Below are 14,224 nucleotides of genomic sequence, written 5' to 3'. Positions count from 1 at the left end.
AGTCAAGACATACAGCATGACAAAATATTATAAAAAACTTTTTAAAATGTACTTTAAAGTAAAACATTAATTTGACATGATTACAAAGTTTCCTTTTGTCATGTAAGTTTACTCTCTTCAAGTACACTACAAATGCACATTCATTACAATTAACTAACATGAACTAACAAGGAGCAATACATTTGTTACAGTATTTATTAATCTTTGTAAATGTTAGTTAATAAAAATACAGTTGTTCATTGTTTGTCTATGTTAGTTCACAGTGCATAAACTAATGTTAACAAATACAACCTTTGATTTTAATAATGTATTAGTAAATGTCAATTAATATTAACTAAGATTAATAAATGCTGAAGAAGTATTGTTCATTCTTAGTTCATGTTAACTAAGGTAGTTAACCAATGTTAAATAATGAACCTTATGTCTATTGAAATAGAAGTGCTGCAGACTTTATATGCAGTGCTAATTTCTGATAAAAGTAGCATTTATCACTCAAAGGCACTGCAAATATTGATTAAAAAAACAACAACTTCATATTAATAACTGATTTTTAGTATTAAATGGGCTTAAATTAAATCTGATTACCTCATTATTTTGGAGCTGAAAGTACGGCACTCTCATTGATAGTTGAAAGTTTCATCATGAAAGCCAAAATTATGAATAAACAAACATGACAGGGTGCGTGATATTTTGTGATTGACAGGCATTCCAATTCTGGGTGGCCACAGATGTCATGCCTGATGATAAAGTATAAACCTATCAAAGTCTGCCTACGCTGAGCTCTAAGGTTGCTGTGTTATGGGATATGCTTCTGTAGAACCCAAACTTCAATGTGATTTCCATATCATTTTTTAAAATTCAAGAGAGATTGCAGATTTTCAGATGAAACAGTTGTGATTGCAGCAAGCAGAATTGTCATGAATTTTTTCAGGCTGATATTTTCTTGCCTGATTTTCATAAACTTTGCTTCTTCTTTTTTTTTTTTGTGTGTGCCTCCAATCTAATTTTGTGGTTTCTGGCTTAAAGTCTTCATTATAAAGCTTTTTGAAATGCCTATGAAGAAAATGGATGGGGAAAATAATTCCAGAACCAAGGCTGCTGAAAAAGTGAGCGGTAACTGTTGTGATCTATTGTATTACTGATTTGTCAAGTTAAGTTACATTTAAAATGGACTGAAGCGCAATCTCATTTCACATACTTTATGACCCCAGGTGGCAGACAGGAAAAACGTCTTACCATTGAAAGTGGAATGATGGCTTGGATGTCCTTCTGCACAACCGTCAGCTCTGTGACCACCTTCTCTGCATCCGAGACTGGATTCTGGCCCCGGTAATCAATATTCCAGTTGATTCTTCTGGTGACTGATTGGCTGGTGAAGTTCTCCATCTCAAAGTCTAGCTGCATAATTTCAATGTTGGCAGCCATGTCCCTGAAGAGATACAAGATGATCATGTGACAGAGAGCAGCACACTTAAATAATAATAATGCTGGAAAAAAAATACTGGCTATACACCAAACGTAGCCATTAAGATAATTTAGAAGAGTCTAATTAGGGTCAGGTATGTATTTAAAGCTTAAATGGTTTAATATGCTGACCATGAACAAAAACAGATGTTCTGTCATGTATTAGGTATTATATATTGAAACATCCAGGAAATGAATCAATCAGAGAGCCTGCAAAGGCCCATCTGTTGTTTAGGACTGGATTACAGGGGATAAAAATGGATTTATCCATTTCAAATTTAAGGAAAGAATTGCAAACACTCAAGTATCAGCACTGGGACTGTTCACCATTTGTGTCAACGCTGGTCTTTGTGCATTCTAGACAGGCAGCATTTCTCACAGCTATTCACAATTTATTAATTCATTCCCTCTTTTTAGTAAATTGTGGCCACATTGAATTAATTTGTTCCCTTGTTTTGATTTAACCAAAACAAGGGAACGAATTACAGTACAATGTGGTTACGATTTAGCAAATCGAGGGAACAATTTATTGTATCATGCACACAATATACTTAAAACAAGGAAACAAATTGTTGTGGGGGGCTCCGTATTTATTGTTCTTTTAAAGATGAAATCCTTCACTTCTGCATTTCTGTGGCCAACAAACCTGTTTTCAAACACAGGGGGTCTGCCATTTTATGACCAAACAGAATGTCCCGCCCCAAACTCTCTCCATAAAGCTGAGCCAATATTGGAGTATGGGGCCATTCAAACAAACAAAGCACTGCTTTTTATACTTTTCAAGAGAATCAACCTATAAATGGCTTACTTAGTTGTCTTTTCTAAGTAACTTAGTAGTCTTACTTTTCGCTTTTGTTGGCCTTTGTCGCCATTTGCTTTTGGCTTGCTTAGTTGGGGACATTAATTCAGTATTAAAAAATATTATTGATCTGCCTGCATTGACACCATTATATGAGAACTGAACTGAGCTGGACGATGACATCACGGTATTCTCCAGAGCGGCTATATATATATACATGAACTAAATTAATAACTTTTTTACAACAAAAATCACTGAGCTTACTTAAGCTGGACTGTGACGCTATTTTCTTCTGGAAACAAACTTTGTTGCTTTATTTTTCCAGTTATCTCTGTAAAGCTGCTTTGAAACAATCTGTATTGTAAAAAGCACTATATAAATAAAGGTGACTTGACTTGACTTGTCTCTGCAAATGAAGCTGAGATAGGGAAAAGTATTGTAACATCTGAAAAAAATGCACATCGAATACACATCAACAAAACAATAAAAGCAAAAATGCTGCACATTGACATAACAATAATCTTGTGAAGTGAAGTGCATCGGTGAAATGAATGATGGTGGTCAACCAGAATGCCTATTACCGCCGCGCCAGCCGCCACGGCGAAATTACCGCGGCGAAAATAAACCAGCCGCATTTCAAAGTCGTTCCCGAAATGACCGCCAGGTGGCGCAAAGGGACATTGTGCAAAACAGCAGCAATTGCCGTATTTTAAAATGTAAGTGGGTTAAATAATAGGCATATTTTTCATTTATATAAATAGGCCTATTAGGCTACAACAGAATAGAACCAAAGATAGAATCAATTTTACAGCTGAAAAAATAGAATCAAAAGTTAAAAATAGAGACGATGTTAGGAGCAATGACGCTGAATATTTTTACTATTCTATTGAGGAATTAGATAAACGAAGAGCTCTCGTGAGCGATACAATTTATAGTGATTTCAAAAGCAGTCCTTAAAAAAAAAAAATTACATGTAGTAGTGTGGCATAATTTTTGAGAGATTACGCGGAACACGTTTTAGTTAAGATCCTGGTTTCAATGCCCTTAATGCACTTGCATATAAGTGTCAGCTGGGAAGGAAATATAGAGACCAGACCTCTTGGAACTTTAATTGAATACATAGCGTTGGTAAAGCATACTGAAATTACATCCCTACAAATGTATTAGGCCCTACTGAAAATAAATGTATCGAATTTAAGCAAAGTAGCCTAAATGTTAAGACTGTAAGCCCTTTGCTTTTTACGTAGCCTAAAGGACTCTTATAGCCGACTTTGGGTTAATTTAATTTGTAGAGGATTTTTTAACTCAAACATTAAAACTGAAATAAATTAAACTAAATTATTGTAATTTTTGGCACACCACGACGAGTGGCGCTATGCATTGTTCTAAAGCCAGGTTTTATTCTGGCATGTTGAATTAGTGTTCAACAAATGCGGCGGCGCGTTCATTTGAATGAAGAGCGTTTCTCGCTCGTGTGAGCGAACACACACTGGAACGTTAGGCCGTATCGCAACGAGTGAATAGTGGCCGAGTGGTTGAACGTACGTTACGATCATTTAGATGACACGGGTTCGAATCCCGAACTAACTTGGACTACTGGTGTTTTTATATTAGCCTATTAATGCATTTTATAGTCTATTGTTGATGCAGAGAGATTTGTCTTCTAAAACATTTTTTTTTTTTGCCTATTTACAAAATAAAATCGCCATGCATTTCCATTTTACACTAAGGAACAAATATTATACAATGACTTTACTTCTGTAGCCTATAATAATTCATATATATGACGTTTAAACGACAAACAATAAAATCAGAACCAGTATTCTGTTGCGTTCATGGTTCCAGTGGCAGTAATGCATCCACGGCTTTTCAAAATGTCTCAAAGCGTTTTGAGATTGTTTTGAATTAAATATTGAAGTTTATAATTTGTTTGGCACGACGAGTGGCAAACTCTTTGTTTTGTTTTGCAAACTCAGCTAGCCTGTGGGGGGTTTGGAGAAGGCAATAGTTGCTTTATCGTGGGGGTGCAGGACAGAGGTGTTAATGTTCCGTCTTTCATATGGAGAGTGTCGGAGCCAGCCTGATGAGGCAAAGGCAAAATTCTTTTAAGGATTAATCTCAAAATCTCCAAAAGTCCATAGCCTATGTACAGTAGGCCCTATATCTTATTAAATTATATATTGTAGTTTTATTGATTGTATAGGTTTTCCACAAACAATTTAAATTTAGCAGATACAGAGCTCTTTTATTGGCGACCCACCTCGTTTTATTGTGAGGTGAATTCAGCAAGGCATGTTGTATCTTTGAAGGAACAAAAGCTATTTGTTACAGTTTTTTCTTTCGTGATTTGTGTGGATGACACACAGCGACATATACAGTATTATCAGCTGTATGGTGTTTTTTTACGCTGAAATGCTTAATTTCGAGAAAGACCCGCCGCGCGCAGTGAGGGAGACCAAACTTACTAAAAAAATATCCAGCGCGAGAGAGGCAAAGAAAAACGCCTGTTCTTAATTTATGTTGCTTTGAACTTTTTCCGTTTTGTACCGTTTTAATTTTTTAATTTAGCTGCAATTTCTTTGACAATAGAAATTTAAAATGTTGCAAGAATAGGCCTAAGATTCTGTGTTTCTTATTTTGCATCACAAAGGGAATAAACTCTATCGATGCAACCCTGTTTAAATAAATAAACTGTCCCGACACTTTATTCATATCTTAAAATGTGCGATGGGTTTTCAAACTTAATTAATTTTATTTTTCTTTTACATTTTCATTGTTTATTTTTTAATTGAAAGCAATACTGTATTGAAAGTATTTTTCTGATTTGTTCGATCTGTTTTGAAAAATGTCTTCCGTTGATATGGCCGGGTATCACTGTCAGTCATCTCAATCTCGTGAATGATTCACACACACACAAAAAAATTATTTAGCAGATTAAAGACGAATCATCTTCATTTTCTGGTGCAATCGGCTGACAGTCTTCCTTCATCAGATGTGTCGTCTTTGCAGCGGGAATGTAGCAAATTTATGTTGTAATGTACAATTGATAATTAAACAAGATGATTGACTTTAATAAACAGATGCATATTTAAGCATCAAGAACGGAAAAACATAAACACTGTCGGCTACACTGAGATTCGATCTCAGATCGTTTGAAGCTCCGAGAGGCTATTGATAATGCTTTGACCACGGAGCTACCGTCTGAATCGCCAACGTCTACTATTTTCTCTGTTTTAAAAGTTTGTAACATGTAAGGCTATTTAGTTCTGAATATAACAAAGAATGCTTAAACCGACTACATCGGTTAGGAGCTGCAAGTCCTGAAAATGTTTTAATTTCACGGTAAATTATTTTAAGTTATTTCACTGTTATGTTTCAGTTAATAAATCTACAAACACATTAAAATAACACGAAGAAAATGACAAGTAACCTATTGACATAGCCTTTCTAAATTATAGAAAAACTGGGCACACAATGTTAACGTGTGTCTACTTTGTTTAAATTTAATGAATTTGAATTCGTTTAACCACAATATTTATCTTGAATTTATCTGTGACCTCAGCTCAAATTACTGCCGCGGCAGATTACGTCATAAAGAGAATAAACTGACACTTTTCAAAGTCTGTGATTACAGCGCCACTCAGCGGTAAAAGGCAGCAAATACACATCCCAATTTTGCCGCCGCGGGAACGGCGGCGGTAAAAGTCTCATTCTGGTTGACCACCATCTGTAGTCATAAAAACAGCTGAGCACAACAGTTCAGCAACATACTGGAATTAAATTGGCGACATTGGGAAAAACGGCAACAGTGCCCAGCAGATAGTTTCTTCAGAGCCTCTGCAAGAAACCTCCATAATGGATAGTGACAGGCTAAATGAGTTCTGTCTGCTGATCTCATGCACACTCATCAAGGATTATTTCCTTTATCTGAGACTCCTGTTCTACAGGTAGATGTGCTGATAGCAGCTGACAACCACGCTGAGAGAGGCGGCCAAAAAATAAATTCCCTTGCTGGGACTGGGTGCGTCTGTGGAAAAATGCTGCAGGGTTATCAAAATGTTATCTGTGGGAGGTAATTAATGTGTCAGAGATGCAAAACCAACAACTTCTACGTGTTTCAACTTCTTCTCAAGTGCGGAATAAGAAAAATCACATTAAACTGAGCCTAAATAATTTTTTACAGGCTTTAGTGTACTTAAGCCACACTTCAGATGTAGGAATGTCATTGAATTGGATATCAAAATATAAAAAAGGACATCTTGAAACAAATGATGCAAGATCTTTTCTAAGAACTAACTTCACTTTTAACCAGCAGGTCCCAATGCAATTTTAAGTGAATGCATGAAGTCAGTTCCGTACTGAAACACATTTATTTTTCTTTTTAAAAGAAATTAATACTTTTATTCAGCAAGGACACATTAAATTGACCAAAAATATTTCACAATATTACAATTTAAAAAATGCAGCCTTGGTGAGCATAAGAGACTTTTTTTTAAATGCCTTAAAAAACTAAATCTGAAAGTGCATTAAGACAATCATAAATATTTTTTTCTTAAATTTTGAACAATATATATATATATATATATATATATATATATATATATATATATATATATATATAGAGAGAGAGAGAGAGAGAGAGAGAGAGAGAGAGAGAGAGAAAGAGCATGCATCGCAAGTTAGGTTTGAAATTACAAAAAAAAGACAAAAAAATAAAAAATAAAATATATATATATATATATATATATATATATATATATATATATATATATATATATATATATATATTTTTGTTTTGTCATTTCAAACTTAACTTGCGATGCATGCTCTCTCTATATTTTGTTCTGTAGTTGTCACAGTTTGTCTTAGGGTATATGTTTACACAACAACTATATGCTTAAAACTGAGTTTTCTGCATACAGACGACCTGTACAACTGTACAAAAACCTGTATTCTGCAGCCAGGCCATTAGATGACGATGAAACACTATGGACTGAACATGTAATACGCATGTGAATGATTCGCGTTTGGTTACACAGAGACCGTTTTCAGAAACTTGCACTTTGAAACCTGTTTTTAAAACTTTGCGGTTTCCGGCACCCAAAACGCAGTTGTCGTGTAAACGAACAACCAAAGCGCATAAAAAGTTTACAGTTTTTAGTTGAAATCGGTGTTGTGTAAACAGTATTCATGGACTTTTAGTTTGTTTTCATTCACATCATGTATTCCTTTGTTTGATTTTCCCGCCACTCCTTTGTTTCTATACGACATGCATGTAGACTGTATGATGATGACATCTATTAAATCGTAGGCTACGGCGCAAGTTAGTATAGAAGAATAAAATCATCAGCATGCGCTAGTGGTAAACAAATAAAGCAAGATGACATTGGCAACTAAGGTCTTTATGTGCACTGAAAAATAGAGGAGGAAGTGAAACAGGAGAATATGGATGCAGTCATGGGAAAGGATTAAAGGGAAAAGAGGCCAACTTGGCATGCCAATTTTGCAAATGGATCTTGAGGTAAGTAGTTTTATGTTTTAGCGCCATGTCGCATTGATCAATACGCCAATTCCTGATGCATTTTTGTTCACGACCACAAAACATCGCCACGATTAGTCATATTTCTTCTGGGACAGCCCAAAATCGTACAATGTGTACCGGCAGGGCAATCCGTTTTAACATTTAATCCTTAAAACCTACTAGTATCTATTTTCATGCTACGAGTACTTATTTGTTAAAATACTAGTATCTATTCCATTAAGTACTAGTACTTATTCATTAGCTACTAGTGCTCATTCTTTAGATACAAGTACCTTTTTAATAGATACTAGTCGTTATTCATTAGATACTAGTTCTTATTTTTTTAGATACTGGTACTCATTCCTTAGATACTAGTACCTATTTAATAGACACCAGTACTTATTCATTAGATTCTAGTGCCTATTAAATTGGTGCTAGTACTTATTCATTAGTAACTAGTACTTAAGCATTAGTTACTAGTACTTATTATTAGATACTAGTACTTATTCATTAGATACTAGTAGGCTACCTATTAAATAGATACTAGTACTTATTCACTACTTATTTCAATAGTGACTAGTAACTATTCTTTTGTTACTAGTAACATAGTACCGGGCATTAGGAGATACTGTTTTGTCACTAATTGTTGTTTGGCTAATTTGAAATTGATGTGGCCAATTAAGTCCATTAAGTGTGCCTTCCCTACGAAAAGTTTAATCACTTTTCCTTTTGTTTGGAAGGAAATATTTTTAAGGCAAACGGGGAATCAATCTCTATCAAACGCGTTTGCTTTCTTGATGTCCATTCATTGGACACTGCATTAACAAAGTTAATATTGCCTTAATTATTTAGCCATTGCTGAGAATTGATTGTCCTGCACAACAGGAGAGGAGGCCAGGGAAGAGTTTAGCTAACAATCAGTCATGAAGCACTGCCAGCTTTCAGAACGCCTTGCTTTTAGACTCATTTTAGGCTTGCTTAACTCTGAGTGCAGAAACATAAGGAGAGAAAGAATTGGCATGAGTGTGCAGCAACTGAATCTCTAATTGAAAATACACTAATGGAATGATGAAGCTTGTCTTATATTGAAAAATAATGCTGGCAATGCCTTCAAGCCCAGCCCCAAACCACATTCGCAATGTTTGCTTCCAGCAGTCGAGTCACTCATTAAAACTGTTAGAAAAGATAGATGGTGAAAGAATATGGGCAGCGTATGCAAAGAAATTTGCAAGTATAAGAAGAGAGCTGAAGTCTGTGGACAGAACGAGCTGTGCTAACAGAAAATCTATACGAGGAAATGGCATCGACTTGCTAAAAATTATTAATCTTCCCAGACAACAAGCTCATGCAGGCATTAGGCTACTTTGTTACGACGCAAAAAGCCCCCAGCCACATCTAGATGTATATTATCCGAAACAAAGAGTTGAGTTCAACTGTGAAATAGTCCCAAAACAAGCGGTAAATTCTGTTTAGATGTGGTGAAAAGTGCAAAGCTGTTTAAACCTGCATTAAAAATAACAAGCAACACCTCTCTACAGTCTGGTGTCACATTGGCGCTTGACAACATGTCAGAGACTGTTGCAATGTGCTGCACATAAATAAACTGTGATAAGTTTTTATGGCAAAACTTTCAGACTTTGTTATTTAAATTTTTTTGCGAGTGTCAGGCAGTATAATAAATTAGTTGAAAAGTGAGAGTGCAAAAAAATAATAGTAATAAATCATGTAAAAAATTGGCAAACACACGGATCAAAATATCAGTATAATTGACACAATCACGTTAGTTTGGACTCGTTATGTTTCATCATCATTGTTATCACGAACACTAATTATGTTCAGCTGTGCACTCATCAATCACATCATGTATATATGTTCAGTTCTGTTTCAGTTCGGTGTCTGGTGACGTCTATTGTGGAAGTGTTTTATGTTGCTCAGTTCCTGTTCGAATTACCCGTTGGATTTATTAAATACGACCTTTTTGCAATAATCTTCTTCTTGTGTTTATACAACCACCCCATGTGACAATAATAGTAAAATGTAACTATGCAGTTATATTTAAAATGTAAATATGATATAAAGGATTCATTAAGATTTCTACATTTCTAAAGCTGTGCATATGTAAATACATGTATATTTTAGATGTTGTCAATATGCCCATATTGTATGTTTCAGCGAACATCCAAACATACACAACAGTTCAAAAGTTTGGGGTTAGTAAGACATTTTTTTAAAAAGAAATTCATATTTTTTTTCTCAGCAAGGATGCATTAAGCTGATTAAAAATGACAGTTAAAGACTTTTACATTGTTACATAAAAAATCTATTTAAATGCTGTTCTTTCGAATCTTCTATTCAACAAAGAATTCTAAACAAGATAAATAAATACTAAGCCGTTCAACATTGATAATAATAAGAAATGTTTCTTGAGCACCAAATCAGCATATTATTATGATTTCTGAAGGATCATGTGACACTGAAGGCTGGAGTAATGATGCTGAAAATGCAGCTTTTCCATCACAGGAATAAATTACACTTTAAAATATAACCAAATACAAATATGCTATTTTAAACCGCAATAATATAATCACAATATTACTGTTTTTACTGTATTCATCAAAAAAATGCAGCCTTGGTAAGCATAAAATAATTATTTCAAAAACATTGAAAAAAATCTTACCCAGCCCAAACTTTTGAACAATAGTGTACAACAACAAAAAATATTAGTGCTAGCATATACCAACTATAATTGTAACAATCCGCATATGACTGTTAAACCATTAGAATTGAATTTCATATTCTGTTATTGAGCTTAAATAAAGACAGCTTGAAACAGCTTTAGTATGCTGGATTGCATTGCTTTTTCAGAGTTTAAAGGCTATGGATACTGGATCAAGTGGCATTTTGAGATTTTGGTCTTACTCAAAAACAAACAAACAAAAAAAAAAACAGATACATTAGTAAAAACAATATGCCTGGCAAAACCTCATCTCTACTGTAGTATTGTATTGTCTTTGCTTAAAAAGTGGGCTGAATGGTCTTAATTGGAGTTTTACTATAGCCTTAAGCTCTAAACTGATGAAACCTGCTTACAGATGTCAGGATAAACAAAAATACATTTTCCCCAGTGGCAGGGTTGCAGGTGAGTGACATTTTCTCTTCACATGTCAGACAGATTTTATTTATTTATTTATTTGCCAGGGTCAACTTAATACAGTGGGGAAAAGAAGGATAAAGGCTAAGAGGCTTAGAAAGATGAGACAAATGGCATGATGATGACCCCTCTAGTAATCTCTGTGTCGACACTCATTCACCACGTCTTCATCTCCCTGACAAAAGGTAAATCACACCTGAAAATGAATCACCCAATGTTCCTGAAGATGAAATGGAAGATAAAAACCTTCTAGACTAGAGTTTTGCAGATTTCGAGAAATCTGGACTGAAAATATTTGTCTGCTATTTCTAGTTGGAGTGTGTACAAAATCAGAATTATAATCTGAAAACAATCAGGATGCTAAAAAGCATCTAAGAAGTTAACACAATCCTACTGGATAAATTGACATTTTTAATTTTTGTTATATGCAGGATTACTTTATTTTATTCAATTAAGACTGATTATAAATGATGGTTTCAATTGGAACCCTGTATATGTCTTTTGACTACAGACTGTCTTTAATGAGCTGGTTCTGTCGTAAAGCCCTGCAATAATAATCTAGTATGAATGAATCCACAGGAAGTACTCATTAATATGACTACAAACGTTTCATTAAGTATAAGCCTCTCCAATTAAACAGTAACATCCTTAAACAAAGGTCTTAAGTGAACAGGCGGCGTTCTGTTTTAGTTGAATGTTATTTGGATTAACTAGCAGATGTTTGAGTGGGTGTATGTGATGATTCAACATGAAAGTTTAGGTTCACTTTTTTTGCTGATTTGAAAGCACCGATTGCTATTCACTACGCACTGCTTAGTTTCCCACTGGAGAAGCTGTTACTAGATCAGTGTACAAATGCGGGAAGCTGACTTACCCAGTGACTCCTTTGATCTTGCTGGCTTCCACGGTTGCAATCGAGTGTTTGGCTCCGGACTGCACATCCCATTCAACCCTCCACTGGTTACTCTTCGACCTGGTGCTGAGGAGGTTCACCCCTTTCTTTGCTTTCACCCTGTGAATAAGACACAGCAGTTTTAAAGAATTATACAGTATATGGCTGGAGTCCAACAAGACTGTTTTGGATTTAAGTGTTCAGATCCAAGAAGGCGCTAGACACCTTGGGATACCCATTCAATTCTCTGTTTTAGCCTTCCAATAAATATCATATCAAGAGTTGTAATGCTATGACATTCAGACCAAAATTTCATGCCCAAACTTCGTGGTGGTGTGAACAGGCCTAAAGTGTTTAATTTTGCAACTCAAATATGCAAAACATGCAAAAAAAAAAAAAAAAAACATAAACCAAAATAAAACAAAAACAACAATAACAACAAAAAACTAAAACAAGATAATAAGAAAATGGAATAATACATTTTAACATTAAAGTCATGTAAAACAGTAAAATAAAGTTATCCCATGTTCAGTACTTGCTGGAATAATTAGAATCTGTTATATAAATCCACTCCTTCGGAAGCTCATTTGAACAAAGATTGCCAATCTGTGCTGCAAACCAAATCCTATTCCCACATGACTTCTGCTTCTTCATTATGACCTCTGAGACCTTACATCTAAAAAGCATCTTCTGTGCATCAATTTAAATACATCATATGCATTTCTCCTCTGTCCATTAAAATTCAAAAACATCACCCTTTTCTCTGATCCACAACCAGATTCCGATGATAAAATCCCTGTGGAAGACACCCCCGCTCTTTCAGAGAAGCCATAACTTCAAACACCACAGTCGTGCTGTGTTTCCAGCAGGGTTGTGTTTCAATAGAAGCTGCTGCGGTTCATACATGTGTGCTGCTTAACACCTTGAATAGGTGCAGTGACACAAGACATGGTAAATGATGTTTGCTTTATAGCCTCTGGATACCAGACCACTCTCTATGTGCTCCTGCTATCTGATATCTACCTAAAGCAACAGTGAAAATAAACCGCTTTGAGCTCTGCCCACACCAAAGGGCCATTCAGCTGCAATGCCGCAAAAACGGTGGACACATGCGAGACGTGAGGCGACGAATGAAAAAGAGTGAGATAGAAAAAAGAGAGAGCATTTAGAATCCAATGAAATATCAAAATAGGGAGATTATGATTGCATCCGTTTTATATTAAACAGCTAAAAAAGTTCACAACATGATGTTCCTCACACATTATTAATCCTGCGATGAAATAATCTGATTTGATGAGCCAAATTTGAAGCAGCTGTGTTTACACACACACACACACACACACACACACACACACACACACACACACACACACACACACACACACACACACACACACACACACACACACATGTGACTGCACATCAAATTATTTCTATATTATTTATCTTGATACACTGTAAAAAGTTGTAAATAAAACTAAGATTATTGGAGTACATTTTACAAGAAAACACAATTTCAGTGTTTCTACTTTAACATTTCATGTTTAATTCATTGTGTTGCTGTTTCTTTGTAATTACTGTGTAATTATTTATTTACTAACACATTCCGAGTGAAAATAGTTTCAAAGCAAATCCTACACCATTTTTCCCCCCAGTGTATTAATGATTTGCTACAAACAATTAGAATGTTAAACAATCTTCAGCTAAATAATTAATATAGTTGATAAGGCTTATTTAACTATATCACTTGGTAGAGTGATTGTTTACTGTGATTATAGTAATATCTATATCTGCACATGCAAAACATCAAAAGAAAGAACAGAGCCACTGCGTTAAAAAAGAACAACAACAAAATTTTATTCATCAACACTTCATCATTAAAAAGCAAATATTTAAACAAAAAGCTGAGAAAATCACGCTTTTGTCAAGGACTTGGACAAGTCCGGATCAGATTCAGAACGATAATCAACACGTACAGTAGACGGAGTGGACCGAATCCATCAACACCCCTAATGCTTGCACAGTCCTATAGCTCCTCCTGGGTCGACATATCATTCGGTTTTGATTTACATGCTGTTTAATGTTTGATGATCATGTTATTTTACATGTGCGTAAGCAGTGCTTTTATTTCTTATTTTTGCTTCTTTTTCGTCTGTGTTTTGATCCGGAGAAGATGTGCAATAGCTCCCCCAGAGTATAACAGTGGAAACATGGATTAACGGAAATTTCCATCAATGGCGGGGAAGCGTTATGTCATAAATGATGGAAAATTACGTCAATGGCAAGGAAAGAGTTAATTATTTATTGAACACTAGTGTGTTTTATATTAAGAGGCTGTGTTGCAGTGCCTGAAACTACCTTTACTGTGATAAAATCACTGTAACGCATGGCCTCGTA

At 35.1% G+C, this 14,224-nt stretch overlaps 1 protein-coding gene across 1 annotated transcript in view; it reads right to left on the bottom strand.

Moving 5' to 3' along the window:
- The window catches only part of tmem132e (transmembrane protein 132E), a 99,304-nt gene that overhangs the window by 43,505 nt on the left and 41,575 nt on the right, over positions 1–14,224 (bottom strand). Inside the window, 2 exon segments of the mRNA XM_081364674.1 lie at positions 1,237–1,429; positions 11,810–11,947. Coding sequence (XP_081220800.1) covers positions 1,237–1,429; positions 11,810–11,947 — 331 coding nt within the window.

This window comes from Scardinius erythrophthalmus (assembly GCF_964197995.2).
Source record: "Scardinius erythrophthalmus genome assembly, chromosome: 5".
Taxonomy (NCBI): Eukaryota; Metazoa; Chordata; class Actinopteri; order Cypriniformes; family Leuciscidae; genus Scardinius; species Scardinius erythrophthalmus.
The sequence above is the reverse complement of the archived record's forward strand: the minus strand, read 5'-3'. Positions and strand labels throughout refer to the sequence as shown.